This window comes from Mirounga leonina, unplaced genomic scaffold (genome assembly GCF_011800145.1).
Source record: "Mirounga leonina isolate KUSES-001 unplaced genomic scaffold, KU_Mleo_1.0 Mir_154, whole genome shotgun sequence".
In the NCBI taxonomy this organism is placed as follows: domain Eukaryota; kingdom Metazoa; phylum Chordata; class Mammalia; order Carnivora; family Phocidae; genus Mirounga; species Mirounga leonina.
The window spans coordinates 53,784,448-53,802,898 of NW_023270389.1; the positions used below are offsets into that span (position 1 = coordinate 53,784,448).

An 18,451-nucleotide genomic window follows, 5' to 3' on the forward strand; every position below is an offset into this window, starting at 1 on the left:
AATAGAGCTACCATATGATCTAGCAATTGCACTACTGGGTATTTACCCCAAAGATACAAAAGTAGGGATCCGAAGGGGTACGTGCACCCCGATGTTTATAGCAGCAATGTCCACAATAGCCAAACTGTGGAAAGAGCCAAGATGTCCATCGACAGATGAATGGATAAAGAAGATGTGGTATATATATATATATAATGGAATATTATGCAGCCATCAAAAGGAATGAGATCTTGCCATTTGCAACGACGTGGATGGAACTGGAGGGTATTATGTTGAGTGAAATAAGTCAAAAAGAGAAAGACATGCATCATATGATCTCACTGATATGAGGAATTCTTAATCGCAGGAATCAAACTGAGTGTTGTTGGAGTGGGGGGTGGGGTGGGAGGGATGGGGTGACTGGGTGATGGACACTGGGGAGGGTATGTACTCTGGTGAGTGCTGTGAATTGTGCAAGACTGTTGAATCTCAGATCTGTACCTCTGAAACAAATAATGCAATATATGTTAAGAAGAAAAAAAAAAAAAAGAAGAAGAAGAGGGTAGCGGGAGGGGAAGAGTGAAGCGGGGGAAATCGGAGGGGTAGACGAACCATGAGAGACGGTGGACTCTGAAAAACAAACTGAGGGTTCTAGAGGGGAGGGGGGTCGGAAGATGCGTTGGCCTGGTGGTGGGTATTGAGGAGGGCACGTTCTGCATGGAGCACTGGGTGTTGTGCACAAACAATGAATCATGGAACACTTCATCTAAAACTAATGATGTAATGTATGGGGATTAACATAAGAATAAATAAATAAATAAATAAATAAATAAATATCCTGTATAAAATTTTTAAAGCAAAAATGGGATTATGTTATTCATGGTGGGGTTTTTTTTCCAGCTAATTTATCACGAAAATCTCCATTGCAGTCAATATATTCTTACATTTTTTAAAATAAAATTGCTTCAAAGCATTTCATTGATGTACAATACTCTACTAAACCAATTATCTATGATAGATATTGATGCTGTTTTTAAACACTGGTAACTGTGAACAATGTGTCAAAGTGATTTTTGAACATATACCTTTGCACAATTATTGAATTATTTGATAAAAGTAAGTGTTTAAGAGAACTGCTTGGCCAAAATGTTGGCATATAACCAAAGCATGCGATACATAACACCAAACTGGCCACCTTCCAGAAGGGCCATGTGTACACTCTGCCACATCTCGTATACAAGAAGGATAGCTTCCTCATTACTACATATCATGACCATTCTTTCACATTTCTCATAATCTGAAAGGTCAAAAATGATGTATACCTGGCTGTTTTAATTTACAATTCTTGGTTGCTAATGAAACTGGACTTTATAGCAGTCCTTTTTCTTTCTTTTATGGTATTAAATGAATGTCTATTGATTTGGTCAGCTTTCTTTTTTTCCTAATAGGTTCTGTTTTAAATTAATCATTTTGAGGATATTTAATCCCTTGAGTGTCATACATGATGAAATATTTTACTAATTTGGCATTTGACCTTTAACTGTTTACTGTCTTCTTACCATACAAAAGCTTTAAATTTGTATGTAGTGTAAGGTCTCATATTTTTTTCATTATTTTCTAATTCATTAATCTTTAATCATTAATTTATTTCTTTAGATATTTTTATTGCTCACTTTCCAACCTTTTAAATTTATTTACTTCCATTAAAAATAATAATTCCATTTAAATTTACTAGTTTTTCTCTGTGTATAGCATTGGCTCTATCTTACAGTGGTTCCAGTTTAGTGTTTTCATTGTTATTATATCCCAAACAGTCTGTTAAGTATTGATTTCAATTTGGATCCATTTTGGAGTTCATTTTCTTTTCCTGAATAGATCAGCTTTTACACTTAAAGTTTGCTATGTATATCTAGTTTTCTATAACTTTTGTAGCTTATCAGATATCCAATATTTATATATTTAAAAAATAAACACACACATATCTTTTGAATCAACCTTATTTCTTACAATAATCACATTCTTTTTCATTTTAGTTTTGTCCAGTTGATCTGCCAAAGATAGGGAGAAAAATTTTAAATGCTTACAACTGTAATGATTCTGGTATGATTTCACTATACAGTATGGTAATCACATGAAGATAAATTAAGAAAAAAATCATACTTTTTGATAAAAAATGCTTTTAAGTTCTTAAATTTCAACCCAAAACTTATCACACTGGAATTTCTAAAATCATACTTGATCATAACATATTTTCAAAAGAGAGGTATAAAAATTTTCCATTCAGGGGCGCCTGGGTGGCTCAGTCAGTTAAGCGTTTGCCTTTGGCTCAAGTCATGATCCCAGGGTCCTGGGATTGAGCCCCACATCGGGCTCCCTGCTCCGCGGGGAACCTGCTTCTCCCTCTCCCACTCCCCCTGCTTGTGCTCTCTCTCTCTCTGTCAAATAAGTAAATAAATAAAATCTTTTAAGAAAATTTCCATTAAAACCAATTCCATTAAAAAATATCAGCATACAAAAAGATGTTTAAAATACTGTGAGAGAGACTATTGAGAGGGGGCCAAAATGGCAGAGTAAGAGGACCCTAAGCTCACCTTGCCCCATAGATACAACTAGTGCAAATACAATCAGTGCAAATAACCCAGAAAACGACCTGAAAACTGGCAGAACAAACTCCACAACCAAAGGTAGAGAAGAAGCCACATCAAAGAGGATATAAAGGGAGGAGAGTGGTGGGGACCAGAATGGACTCCAGGAGACCATCCATGGGTGGGATGGAGCCTCAATCAATGGTGGGGAAGGGGGAGAATCAGATTATCACACCAGAGAGCCCACCTGGGGAAGATGAATCTCCAAAATATTTGGCTTTGAAAACTAGAGGGGGGCAAATTTCATGAGTTCTTACAACCAGTGAGCCATAAAGCCTGGAATTTTAAAAATCAGAGGGCTTGGCTCTGGGAGAGCCCAAGACAGCAATAGGAAGCTGAGTCCCTACCTTTAAAGAGACAGCATAACAAAGAGCCTGTGGGGATACAGCATAGAAGCAGCAGTTTGAAAAATGCCAGGGGCATATGGGAGAGAGTTACTCACTCATCTCAGAGCTCAGAGAGGCAGGGATTTCAGGGAGAACCCTCCAGAAACAAAGGAGCTAGCAAGGTGCCATTTCCATCCCCCAAACCCCAGCATAAGCACACAGCTGCCTCATTACCTAACTTGCTTACACCAAGCCCTGCCCCACTGCACTTCAGTGGATCCACCCTTCCCATTCACCTGTGCCTCAGTTTGGACTTGGTGCATCACTTCCTCCAGAAGACCAGTGCAAATCTTGCCAAAACCAAGTCTCTGGGCAGTATGTCATGCAGGGCCTTGGTCTTGGCAGCAGCTGCAGTGGCTATTGACCCTGTGGAAGGGTGCACCTTCTTAAAATTGCCTGCCCTCCCCACACAGCCCCAGTCTCTGCAGTAGCAGCTATAGGTCTCATTTTGCAAGCAAACCAATGAGTGCCTTGTTAAAATTACATGCCCCACTCCAGCTAGGGGTCAAACACTGCCCACAAGAAGCAAAGAAAGCCTGTGCAGATGACTAGACTGAAGGAAAAAGCAGCCCAGACATGACAGCAGGTAACATACAACACACATAGGAGACACCCCTGAAGCATGAGTTTCTGGTGAACAGGGGACACTGCACTGCTGGGCACTACAGGATTTCTTCATGAGGCCATTATTTATAAGGGCAAGAAATGTAGCTGCCTTTCCTAACACAGACAGACACTGGGAGTTAGACAATTTTAGGAGACAGAGGAATATGCCCAAATGAAAGAATAGGACAAAACGATAGCAAGAGACCTAAACGAAAATGATATATGTAATATGCCTAATAGAGAATTTTTTTTAAAATATTTTATTTATTTATTTGAGAGAGAGAGAGAGCAGGAGTCTGGGGAGAGGGCAGATGGAGACAGAGAGAGAGAGAGAAAGAGAGCAGCAGACTCCCTGCTGAGCAGGGAGCCAGACACGGGGCTTGATCCCAGGACCCAGAGATCACGACCCAAGCCGAAGGCAGATGCTTAACCGACTGCGCCACCCAGGCACCCCTGATAGAGAATTTAAAGCAATAATCATAAAGATACTTACTGGACTTAAGAAAAGAGTAGAGAGCATCAGTGAGACCATTAACAAGAGATAGAAAACATAAAAAAGAAACAGAGATGAAGAACAAAATAAATTAAAAATACACTAGATGTAATAAACAGCAGGCTAGAAGAAGCAGAGGAATAAATTAGTGACCTGGAGGACAGGGTAATAGGAAGTAATCAAACTGAGCAGGTGTGAGAAAAAAAATTATGCAAAATGAGAACAGACTTAGGGAACTCAGTGACTTTATCAAGCATAACAACATTCACATTACAGGGATCCTGGAAGAAGAAGAGAGAGGAAAGGGGACAGAAAATTTATTTGAAGAAATAATAGCTGAAAACTTCCCTAATGTGGGAAGGAAACAGATATCCAGATACAGAAGGCAGAGATCCCCTACAAAATCAACCCAAGAAGGTCCACACCAAGACACATAGTAATTAAAATGGCCCAAAGGAGTGATAAAGAGAGAATTTTAAAAGAAGCAGGAGAAAAGAAGATAGCTACATACAAGGGAAACTCTATAAGGCTATCAGCAGACTTTTCAAAGTGCTGAAAGGAAAAATCTGCATCCAAGAATACTCTATCCAACAAATCTATTATTCAAAATAGAAGAGAGATAAAGAATTTCCAGACAAACAAAAGCTAAAGGAGTTCATGACCACTAGCCTATAAGAACTGTTGAAGAGGACTCTGAGTGGAAAGGAAAAACCATAAGAATAAAAAATGTAGGAAGCAGAAAAGCAGTGAAAATAAGTATATTTGTAAAAATCACTCACAAAATAAAAGGATGTAAAATATGACATCATATACCAAAAATGTGGTGGGGAGAGGAGTAAAGAATGGGCTCAAACTTAAGCAACCATCAACTTAATATAGACTGGTATATGCAGATGTTATATACAAACCTAATGGTAACCACGAATCAAAAACCAGTAATAGATATGCAAAAAAAAAAAGAGAGAAAAGAATCCAACTATAAGCATTAAAAAAAGCCAGCAAACCATGAAAGAGAACAAGAGAAGAAATGATCACAGAAGAACTAAAAAACAACCACAGAACAAGTTACAAAATGGCAATAAATACATACTGATCAATAACTACTTTGAATGTAAATGGACTAAACACTCCAATGAAGAGACATAGGATGACAGACTGGATTAAAAAAACAACACCCATTTATATGCTACCTACAAGAGACTCATTTAAGATCTAAAGACACAGGCAGACTGAAAGTGAGGGGATGGAGAAACATTTATCATGCAAACGGACGCCAAAAGAAAGCCGGGGTAGCAATACTTATATCAGACAAAATAGACTTTAAAACAAAGACTGCAACAACAGACAAAGAAGGACAGTATATAGCAAAAGGGATAATCCAACAAGAAGATATAACAATTGTAAATATTTATGCACCCAACATGGGTGCACCCAAATACATAAAACAGTCAATAACAGGCATAAAGGTACTAATTGATAGTAATACAATAGTAGTAGGGGACTTTAACACCCCACTTACATAAATGGATAGATCATCCAAACAGAATATCAACAAGGAAACAGATTTTGAGTGACACACTAGACCAGATGGATTTAACAGATACATTCACAACATTCAATCCTAAAAGAGCAGAATACACATTCTTTTCAAGTGCACACAGAACATTCTCCAGAATAGATCACATATTAGGCCACAAAACAATCTTAACAAATTCAAAAAGACTGAAGTAATACTATACATCTTTTCTGACCCAATGCTATGAAACCAGAAATCAACCACAAGAAAAAAATCTGGAAAAGAGCACAAATGCATGGAGGTTAAACATGCTACTAAATAATGAATGGGTTAACCAAGAGATCAAGGAAGAAATAAAAAATTACATGGAGGGGCACCTGGCTAGCTCAGTTGGTAGAGGATCTGACTTTTCATCTCAGGGCTGTAAGTTTGAGCCCCACGTTGGATGTAGAGATTACTTAAAAAAAAATTTTTTTTTTTTTTTTTTTACAGGCGCCTGGGTGGCTCAGTTGGTTAAGCGACTGCTTTTGGTTCAGGTCATGATCCTGGAGTCCCGGGATCGAGTCCCACGTCGGGCTCCCTGCTCATCAGGGAGTCTGCCTCTCTCTCTGACCCTCCCCCCTCTCATGCTCTCTCTCTCTATCTCATTCTCTCTCTCAAATAAATAAATAAAATCTTAAAAAAATTTTTTTTTTTAAATTACATGGAGAAAAATGAAAATGAAAACTCAATGGTACAAAATCTCTGGGATCCAGCAAAAGCAGTTTTAAGAGGAAGTTTAGAGCAATACAGGCCAACCTCAAGAAGCAAGAAAAATCTTACATAAACAACCTAACCTTATGCTTAAAGGAACTAAAAAAAGAAGAACAAACATAACCCCAAACCAGCAGAAGGAAGGAAATAATAATAAAGATTAGAGCAGAAATAAATGATAATATAAACTAAGAAAACGACAGAATCAATGAAACCAGGAGCTGGTTCTTTGAAAAGATCAACAAAATTGATAAACTTCCAGCCAGACTCATCAAAATAAGAGAAGAAAGAGAAAGAGAGAGAGAGAAAGGGCTCAAATAAACAAAATCACAAATGAAAGAGGAAAATAACAAACACCAGAGAAATACAAAGGATTGTAAGAGAATATCATGAAAAATAATATGCCAACAAATTGGCCAACCTAGAAGAAATGGATAAATTCCTAGAAACATATAAACTATCAAAACTGAAGCAGGAAGAAACAGAAAATTTGAACAGACCAATTACCAACAGTGAAAGTGAATCAGTAAACAAAAAATTGCCAACAAACAGAAATCCAGGACTGGATGGTTTTACAGGTAAATTCTATCAAAATTTTCTTCTCAAACTTTTCCAAAAAATAGGAGAGGAAGGAAAACTTCCAAATTCACTCTGTAAGGCCAGCATTACCCTGATACCAAGACCAGATAAAGATACTACATTAAAAAGAGAACTACAGGCCAATATCCCTGATGAATACAGATGCAAAAATCATCAACAAAATATTGGCAAACAAAATCCAACAATACATTTTAAAAAACCATTCACCAGGGTCAAGTGGGATTTATTCCTGGGATGCAAGAGTGGTTCAATATTCACAAATCAATCAATATATTACATCAATAAGAGAAAGGATAAAAACCATATGATCATCTTAATAGACACAGAAAAAGCATTTGACAAAGTACAACATCCATTCACAATAAAAACCCTCAACAAAGTAGGTTTAGAAGGAATATCTCTCAACATAATAAAGGCCATATATGAAAAACCCACAGCTAACATCTTACTTAATGGTGAAAAACTGAGAGCTTTTCCCCTAATGTCAGGAACAAGACAAGAATGTCCACTCTCACCAGTTTTATTCAACATAGTACTGGAACTCCTGGGCATAGCAATTAGACAACAAAAAGAAATAAAAAACATCCAAATAAAACTTCCACTATTTGCAGATGACATGATACTATGAGAAAACCTTAGAGATTCTACCAAAAAACTATTAGAATGTATAAATGAATTCAGTATGATTGCAGGATACAAAATCAATGTACATACATCTTTTGTATTTCTATACAGTAATAATGAAGCAGTGGAAGGGAAATTTTTAAAAATCCCATTTACATTTGCATCTAAAATAATAAAATACCTAGGAATAAATTTAATCAAAAGGTGAAAAATCTATACTCTGAAAACTGTAACACTGATAAAAAAAAAATTGAAGATGACACAAAGAAATGGAAAGATAGTCCATGCTCATAGATTGGATGAACAAATATTGTTGAAATGTCTACAATGCCCAAAGCTATCTACATATTTAATGCAATCCCTATCAAAATACCAACAGCATTTTTCACAGAACTAGACCAAATAATATTAAAATTTTTATGGAACCACAAAAGACCTGGAATGGCCAAAGCAATCCTGAAAAAGAAATACAAAACTGGTATCACAATTCCAGACTTCAAATTATATTGCAAAGCTGTAGTAATCCAAATAGTAGGGTACTGGCATAAAAACATACACATAGATCAAAAGAGCAGAATAGAAAGCCCAGAAATAAACCCACGATTATATGGTCAATTAATCTTCGACAAAGGAGGCAAGAATATGCAATGGGCAAAAGACAGTCTCGTCAACAAATGGTGTTGGGAAAACTGGACAGCTACATGCACAAGAATGAAACTGGACCACTTTCTTACCATACAAAAAGTAAACTCAAAATGGATTAAGGACCTAATGTGAGACCTGAAACCATGAACTTCCTAGAAGAGAGGACAGGCACTAATTTCTCTGACATCGGCCACAGCAATATCTTTCTAGATATGTCTCCTGAGGCAAGGGAAACAAAAGCAAAAATAAACTACTGGGACTACATCAAAATAAAAAGCTTCTGTGCATCAAAAGAAATGACCAACAGAACTAAAAGACAACCTACTAAATGGGAGAAGATATTTGCAAATGACATATCCAATAAAGGGTTAGTATTCAAAATACATAAAGAACTTATAAAACCCAATACACACAAAAAAAAACCCCCAAATAAACCAATAAAAATTGGGCAGAACACATGAACAGACATTTCTCCAAATAAGACATCCAGATGGCCAACAGACACATCAAAAGATGCTCAACATCATTCATCATCAGGGAAATGCAAATCAAAACCACAATGAGATATCACCTCACACTTGTCAGAATGGCTAAAATCAAAAACTTAAGAAACAAGTGTTGATGAGGATGTGAAGGAAAACGAACCCTCATGCACAGCTGGTGGAAACACAAACTGGTGTTGGAACTGTGCAAGACAGTATGAAGGTTCCTCAAAAAAATCAAAAATAGAATTACCCAGTAATCATGCTACTGGGTATTTACTCAAAGAACACAAAACCACTAATTTGAAGGGATATATGCACCCCTATGTTTATTGCAGGATTATTTACAATAGCAAAACTATGGAAGCAGCCCAAGTGTCCATCAATAAATGAATGGATATAGATGTGGTGTATATACAATGGACTAGTATTCAGCCATAATGAAAAATGAAATCTTGCCATTTGCAACAAAATGGATGGACTAGAGACTATAATGCTAAGTGAAACAAACCAGTCAGAGAAAGACAAATACCATATGATTTCACTCACATGTGGAATTTAAGAAACAAAACAGCAAACCAAGGGAAAGAAGATAGAAGCCAACAGATAATAGGGATTAAGGAGAGCACTTACGATGAGCACCAGGTGATGTATGGAATTGTTGAATCACCGTATTGAATCACTACATTGTACACGTGAAACTAATATAAGACTATATTTTAACTACACTGGAATTAAAATTTTAAAAAGTGTAATACTGAGACTATGTCAAAAAAGCTATGAAGTAAGACAGAGTTATTCTCATTATTATTAACTAGAGTGAAGTCACTTATTTTGAAAACAATAGAGGAAATAAAATATAAATAAGCCTCAAGAACCCTTCAGAAGTCCCCATTCTATCCCCCACTGTGAGCTTTCTGAGCAACAGATCAATTCTTGCTTTCTTATAGAGTCTATTTGGCAAGATTAATAAATTTGCCAACATAATATAGATTGCAACTCACTTTCAAAGTTTTCTGCCTCCAACTGAACTGCCCTTTGCTCTAACTGATTAAGATAAAAGTCAGGGGGTTCAAAAACTAAGCATTAGGCAATGGTCTTTTAAGACAGGTTTGCCAAAAAAGAACCAAAGGTTTATCGGTGTTGCAAAGATTGAGACAGACAATTCATTTTTATATGCACATGGAACTAAAATAACACTTTGAGGCCAGTAAGGTTTCATCCTTTCTTTTCACTTTAATGATATTCTTATTGGGTTATGCATAAATTAAGCAAATCAGATGGACTCTCCTTAAATCCCAGGGAAATACACTTTCTAAGCTTCTCTAAGAAAATCAAGGAAAGCATATACATTATTCAAAGAAAATAAAAAACCCTAATTGAACTGACTATATCTAAACTGCTTAGAATGTTCTGATTTGCACTTAGACATATTTTAAACGTTAGAAAGGTAATATACATTATGATACTGTACTGTCTGGTTCTTTATGGGTTTGGTGATGGGTTTTCAGTGTTATCTGTAGTCTCTCACCTTCAACCAAGGGCAAGAATTTAGGAGTTGAAGGCCTGGCATAAGAGACAAGACAAATTATCATGCATTTAACATCTATGTTCTTCAGTATGATATATTTTGGTGACATTTGATCTGGCATACTCTATCTTTGCAAATGACTTCTAGAATCCAGTGGACCCCCAAAATAAATACTCTAGGTAATAACTATTTTTCCCATTAATGGAGGCCAACCATGTCCACCTATCTTGCTGAATATGTTGGGAAAGCACTAGACAAAGTATTTTTTAAATGTAAAAACAAGTGTTTAAATCTGATTTTCCTTTCTTTTCTTAAACAGCAAAGCCCACCAATATGTATTACATTTTTGCATTTAACTTAACCAGAACTTACTACTTAGTTTTTTTAAAAAAATGTTTTAGCATGTTTTGGTTCTATTTCTCTTTTTCAAATGTTCTTTCTCTCTAATCAAGGTGGTCAAATTAATACGTCTGCCAGAAGAAATGTAAGAATCCTTTAAGAAGACTGAATCTTTCTTTCAAAGATAATAAAAGATTCATAAGAGAAGAGATTAAATGTAGTTTTTCCCCATAACTTAAAATTTTTTGAAGCATTCATTTCTGAATTCATCAGGATTTCTTTTTTTTTTTAGTTTTCATTTATGTTTCTGCACCAACATCATTAAGAAACTTGAGAGCTTTTGTTATAGAATTTTATTCCTTATTATTTCAAGTATTTCTCTACCTTTAGCTTGCCTAATATCAAAGATATTTAACAAAACCCAAAGTCTTTAATAAATAAATAAAATTAGAAGTCTATTATATTCCTAGAAATGCCTACCAAGAGAGGGCATCACACTAAATAAGGAAATTAAATGTCTTCTTTCTAAGACAAGAAACTTGGAGATAACTTTTTACCTGAAGGCCTCAGTTCTGCAAATGACATTCTTATATTTGTGTACCACAATTTAAGAAAAAGCACAAAAACAACCTCCCACCACCACACCCCATTACTGTATATATTCGTTCACATTCCCAAAACTGACTCATGAAGTCCTAGACTCTGGTCTTCCTCATGAAAACATGGACTTGGAATCCACGGTTCAGGGAAACCCCTCTAAGGAGGAGAGAGACTCTACCCTAAGCAATTTAGAGTATCACTATGCCAACAGAAAAACATTTTCAAAAGGAAAAATAAGTAATGGGCCTGGAAGGAATTTTTTTGACAACTGTGATCTCCTCAGTAAAGGAAAACTTGCTTTTTAAGGAAAAATAACAAAATACATACAATTATTCAAAGAGGAATGTGAACCTGGATGTTTCATTCCATCATAATACAAATCTAAATGTGCATCTATCATGAAAGTTTGTTTCCTTGGAGTTGAGAGGATTAGATCCCAAATCCAAAGTGTAATCTAAAGGTGGCTGAAGCAGATCAGCTTAGTTGTTACTGAGAAAATGAATAGTAGGCTTGTTCCATACACCTCAGAATATACATGTATGGGTGTGTGTGTGTGTGTGTGTGTGTGTGTTTGCACTGCATTTAATGTATGTGGGAAGATGAAGCCATTCATCCTGCTCATCTAAAGAAACATTAATTTAGCAGATTTCATTCTCTTTATAGTCTGGTTAATATCATAAATAAGAAAATGCCATTCCCTAAATAAACAATTAGCCATTGTGAGTCTTAAATGAGTCACCTTTTACAGCTGGCTCACGTATATGGCAGGCAACAAGTTAGGTATGTTGCCTTGGGGACAATTCAGAACAAGCATTCCAGAATTGGAGGGAAAAAAGAATCTCATATTCTCCTTCTGAAGACTCCAGATCTATACTCTGGAGACAGCACAGCTTGTATTCCAGTGTTTTCCATTTATACTGAAATTCTAAGCTAAAGGAAAATAGCATGCAGATGTGCTGTTTGTGATTTCAGGAGGCTCTTTCGTGCCAGAGTACATGGTCAGTATAATGATCAGATTTTAAAAGTATTAGCATTACATTTTTTCACCATTCATAACATAAACAATTAAAAATTAAGGCATAAGGGCAATAAATACCAACACTTTCCAAAGTAGCCGCTCTTCAACTAAAAACCCAAACAATCAGTGCTTGCATCTTTAACACTTGTCAACTGACACTATGGCACCTGAAGATATCCCCTCAGCATTGTACCAAGTTTTCATTATGCAAAATGGTAGCTCCTGGTGCCTGAAGACTCTGGAAGGTCTTCTGCATCATCCTAGAGGTACCCTTATGAGCAGCAGCTTAGCATTTTGGGGTTTTATTGCTCATTGCATTATAATTATCTGAAAATCAGTAAACTCTATTAAACTGAACATGCCCAGAAGAACTTGACCAAGCAAGACACAATAAATGGATGACTCCTATAGAGAAGTGTTTTCTTTTGGGACTTTTACAAATCCCTGCAAGTCATCAGTGAATCACTAGTGAAAGAGGCAAATCATTAATGCTTTTTGAGTGGTCTAAGGATTACACTCCCCACAAAATGTCAGTAGCTGGTTCCCTGATCATCAGCATACAGAGACTAGTTATTAGTGCACTCACAATTAGCTCACAGTACTTAACAAACAAACAAGAGATGGAGCACATGAAATTCTAGACAGAGACTCATTGTAAATGACCAGATCAGACATATTTACTACTCAAGAATTGAAATACATCATATGGTATAAGAACAAAATATGGGTTTTTATATTTTGTCCAAATGTTTTTTTCTAATAGTGGTAGTATTAGGTAGAAATATTACCCTTTACTTTGTATAAGAAATCTCTAACTAATTTTATAAGCTACTGCTGTTTTAAAAAAGTGGACTGAATCCACCCGCCTTGCTTCTTCACAAATGTCTATCTTGTACTTTTCTTGTAGTATTTTAACTTTATTAAATATTATTACTTGGGTCATAAGCAGTTCTATCCAGATATAAATTCATAAAGTGACACATTTTCAATACCAACCATGGCTTCAACATATTCTGTAACAGCACATTCCATCAAATTAAACTGCAAGATTTCCCACATTTGTTTTACATTCTATATGTATGGCTTATGAATAGCAATTTTGATGAATTCCAGCTGGTTTAAATATGCAGGCAGCCCCTTATAGAACAGATTCTTTTCAATTCTTATTGTATTCAATGAGGCCCATTTTAAGTGGGCCACCTGGTAGGATGAAACACTAATAATTCTCCATAGAAAAAAGGAAAAACAAATCACCCTGCTAAACTTAAGACCATCTTCCCTAACTATGCTACTATTATAGAACTAATATAAGTGAGAAGTAGTTCTAATCTTTTGGAAGAATTGAATTTAAATTCAAACAAGCCAGCAACCCTATGAATGACTAAATTGCTCCTTTATCTAATGACAATAACAATATTAAGATCATTTTCCCCATCGGTGTGTGTTGCCTGGTCTCACAAATCCATCATGCACATTCATCTCTTCCTCCATCCCCCATACCCTCCCGCTTCCGTCCAGCTGGAATACATCAGGGTGCAGAAGCCAAGTCAAATGTGGACCCCACCCTCCTCCATCCATTTTAAGGCACCTTCAAAGCCAGAGCACTGATCTAGGTCAGTTTCACCAGCAAAGCCAGCCATCCTGCTATTTAAGACTCCAGTTTGGGGTTTTTATAACTGCACATTAACATGAGAGCTTTGACTTTTGGTTAAAAACTACGCTGCACTGAGTTTCATCAGATTGTTGTACCCTTTCTGCAGAAGAGTCCTTATTATTAAATCTTCATAATCTTTGCTCGTGTCGACCTCTTTCCTTATATTATCAACCTCTCTGAACCACCCAATAACCAACCCTAAAGAACGGTTAACACTTCCCTTCCACAAGGTCAAAACGGAGCAGCCGTTAGGGTAGTCCAAACGTATGTTTTCCCCGGCATTTGCAAGCCCTAGATCATTGGTGTGCTGTCACAGACAACAGTCATCAATGGGCCCAGAAACACTCTTGCCAAGATACATGCGGCAGGGGAGTGGGGGCCGGAGAGAAAGAGGAGCTGCAATAGGACAAAGAACTTACTTTGTTGTTCCCCTGTGCATGTGGCCGCAAGGAAAAAAAAAGAAAGAAAGAAATATGTTAAACATAAACTTATTTAAAGATTTTCATGCTAGAGCAAAATCAAAACAAATAATTTATTCCCTGACATCCCATACATACATACAGCACCCAAAGCCCATGGGCAAGTCGAAGAATCCACTTATATTAAATGAAATCACATATTTATAACAGCAGAAAATTATGACAGAGATTTCCCCCTTTCTTCCTACCCGGAATCCTTGGAGTATGGGAACCTGGCCAAAAAGCACTGGTTTGAATTGGTAATAAGTGAACTGTTAGCATGAAAGGCAAAATAGTTAGTATGTCAGCTTGCCCTTTCCTGACAACCCCTCCTCCAACATGCCAAGCTGTGGAAAATTTCATCAGCCAATGCATTTTTAAACAAACACTGCATCCTTGGTTTCAAAGAAGGTGGAAAAAGAAAGGAAAAGAGAGCAGAGGAAAGGAGTGGGTGGTTCTGGGGAGACAGGGTAAGCAGACCAAGTTACGACCTCCATCTGTACCATTCCTCTACTTCATAAATTATGAGTTTTGTCCCAGGTTGGCATGGGAAGCGAAAGCTGTATAGTGGGGATGCGGCCAAAGTAAACACTGGTCCACATTCAAGAAAATGGGTCTGGAAAGGTTAGTCACCAAAAAATGCAGTCATTTCTACAAGAGACACTCTGGATAGAGACACAGCAGCCAGCGACAGGCGGCGGGCAAACGGCTCTCCTGTTTCAAACTGGAGCAGCAAGAGTATGATTTATATCAAACAATTTAACTCACATATGGCTTAAAAAAATAAAATGGTGATTCATTACTCCCAGGGCAACCCGAGTCCTTGCAAGGTCAGATCCTGTGGGGAAGACGTGATGGGATATGGGCCGGGAACAGATCTGAACTCTTCTCACGAGGGGCCCAGAAGGAATTTCTCGCTGCGATGCCGAGTTGAAGAGAGCTGTTAGGAAACTGCGTGCATCTGTGGAGGAGACTGAGCACAGGGTGGAGTAACAGGTTGGGCTGGAGATCTGGCATTTAGTTTTAAACGAGGATGTGCAGGGAGAAATACTACATACCGAAATTTTCTGGAGAGGGGCAAGGCAACAATCACAGGAGAGGATATTTTCTTAAAAACAATGCCAACTGGTGACTCTGGGGAAATATCTAATCCAAGGACCATCAGAGCCATCACATTTAATAATAACATAAGTTTGAAGACACTGATAAAACAGTGTAGAGAAGCTTCTTGGCATTGGGAGTTGCCATGATATCACCGTTAACATCACTGGCTTCTGTGAGACATAAATAATGATACAAGAATGAATGAAGGGGGGGGGGGAAGTCTCTGTAAGGAATATGCCAACCATTCAAGAAGGCAATAAAGATCCCCACAGGGAATTTTATCAGGAGTAAAATACTATTTTAGAGAATAACAGGACCCTGGTTCTCCAAAGAAGTGCAATATTGCTGAAAATACCTCAAACAGATGGAGTTTATTGAATTCCACAGCAGTGCAGCTTTTGATCTACCAAATAAGTTTCAGGAGTTCAACCAAGTATTTTTTACACATTAGGGAATGACTGGCTTCTCTGCTCCACGGCAGATGGTTCTGTTTGTAGTGGCAACAATGATGTCACAGAGTAGGGGCCTTGATCCTTAAATATGAGAAACATCCAAGTGGAGGACGTGGTGTGGCTTTGCCATTTCTTTTTTCCTTCAATCATTTCCCAATTGTCTATTCTGAGAGAGGCATAACAGTCATGAATGGTGAACTGTTAATGTTTTATAATTCCCTCCACTACTCTGCGTGGCAGCGATTTATGTTTAGATCATGGCAAGTACCTCCATTGAAGAAAAACGAAACTCTTCAGAATTGGTCACGTGGCTGCTTGACGTTGTGTGGGAAGCACTGACGAATAAGCTAAGAATAAAGTGATGTGTGGCCAGGCTAAGTGTGGGCACTGTCAGTCTTATATTTTTAGATGGCTGAATAAATAAATGCATGTGAGTGGTCATCCCATATTAAAAAGTATTTATGGAGGTCTGTGGGCATTCTTTTTTCTCCCCCCTCGAATGATACAGAGGCCCTCCCCACCCCCCTAGTTGCTATTTGCCACAGAGACACATTCAGTTTTAGAGTCTATCCACAAGGAATTTCTGAAGTCCCCAAAGACTTCATTGATAGAGGGGTTTCAACTTCCAAAGCAGTCCTAAAAGCATTCACTATGACCAGGCAAGTCTTGAATTCAGAGGTAAAAGTTCCGGGGTGTTTCACATTCTACTGCCATTTTTCACCACTTAACTCATACCCTATAGGGGAGGACCATCCATCTCTACAGCCAATGGAAGTCTCTTCAGAAATGCTGAGGTGTGTAATTTAACAAATAGGCAAAACTAAATTTGCACCAAATTTATTTCCAGGGCACCCACTACTCTGCAGGCTGCTTTTTCAGATAGCCCACAGGCCAGCATCGGAGGGCAGGCCTGTGAATCCTCACTTTCCCTGACAGGCAGCCCCTTGGGCTCACTCCTGACGGACGAACGGAGCCTTCCAAGCCAGCCTGGCCACAGGGCAGCACAACCCAAGACACCCCCTAAACAATTCTGCCTCCTCAGCCAACAGTTAAGGAAATTCTCCCTCATGTGCCCAAGTCTCACTGATAGTTTGCAAAGGAAAACGTAACTACTAAACTGGAAATTAGGGTTTCATGGACCATTAATGATTTTCATCAATAATAAAGGCTACGTGGCATTGAACACATTCACCCAGTTGCAGCACCAAGCTAGAAGTCATGTGCAATAGTTCTCACTTAATCCTATAAAATCACGCAGGGGAAGGTAGCATTATTTTGAGTTTAAAAAAGAATACTAAAAAAAAAAAAAGAGTTAAGTAAGTAGCCTGAGCCACACAGCCAATAAATAGAAGGGTCAGGATTCAAATGTGAGTAGATCTGACTTAAAGTCTACCTCATTTCACTGCACACAAAATGTCCCAAGGAATTTGGAATTCTTTAGTGTTTATATACAATTTAAGTCATACTGTTAGCTGACAAAACTGTGCCAGAAAAGTCCATCATTTTTTATATCACGCTCTTTAGATATTTAATGAAATTCACATTTATTTGTATTCACACTTACTGATGCATGTACATATATTTTTTCCTGTAAAATAATCTTTTCAAAGTTCTTTAATTGTAGCCTATAATACTGGTACACACACACACTTTTTATCTCATTTTCATCAGTAAAAAAACCCTAAAATACTATGAATTAATTCCTTCAGAAAAATCTCTACTTCAAAATTGTGTAATAATTCAATTATTTAACAAATTTTATACAAATTTTATAGTGGTTATAATTTTAATTTAATGGCCAAAGGAAATAGAAGTTAAAGAAATAAAATTCTGCTAAATCCAAATTCAGATTTACATATATTTTTAAAGTACTGTGGCTGCTCAGAAAGATGAGGTAACTGGTAGAAGTCTAAATTTGTGGCTCAGAGAGGTTATGTGTAAGTTCATGGAGTATGGCAGTGCCATAGTGGGAAACTGGATCCAGGACTTCTCATTTCCGTGTTAGGGCCACACATTACACTGCTCAAATGTGAAGTCTACATTTTGCTTTGGAACCAGAAAGATTAAGGGACTAAAGGTAATTAGAAAATCCACATAGAAATATAGTTGGGCTGTTGCATTTTATACAGATATCCACTGTGGTTCCTACCACATTGTAATTATTTATTTGCATCCCTCACTTCCACTAGATTTGAAACTCCTATAAAGTAAGAATTGCATCTTTTTCTATTTGAATTTCTAGAATCTTCCATAACAGTGATGGATGAAGGGAAGGAAGGGAGAGAAGAGGGTGGAAGAGAAAGAAAGAAAAAAAAATCTGTAGAAAACTCCAAGAGAAACAACCCAAGAGATAGAAAACACCAGGTAGCAGAACAAATGCTATGATATGAGTGACATAAAAATATTCCATCATGTGGACATGATAGAAAAAATATGATGGGGAAAAGCATGTCATAAAAAAGTGGGCAATCTTAGTTGAAAAAAAAGTTTGTCTAAAACCAAAATGGGGGTGATGACTATTTATCAAAATGAAGCCAAAATTACACAATTTTTAAAAAATTATCTT

At 37.2% G+C, this 18,451-nt stretch overlaps 1 protein-coding gene across 4 annotated transcripts in view; it reads right to left on the reverse strand.

Moving 5' to 3' along the window:
- The window catches only part of DNM3 (dynamin 3), a 559,032-nt gene that overhangs the window by 94,299 nt on the left and 446,282 nt on the right, over positions 1-18,451 (reverse strand). For 2 of the 4 annotated variants that reach the window (XM_035010797.1, XM_035010800.1), the window contains one exon: positions 14,291-14,302. The exons of the other annotated variants lie outside the window; for them this stretch is intronic. In XM_035010797.1, the coding sequence (XP_034866688.1) occupies positions 14,291-14,302 (12 nt within the window). The remainder of the gene's footprint in view (positions 1-14,290; positions 14,303-18,451) is intronic. 4 annotated transcript variants of the gene reach the window in all.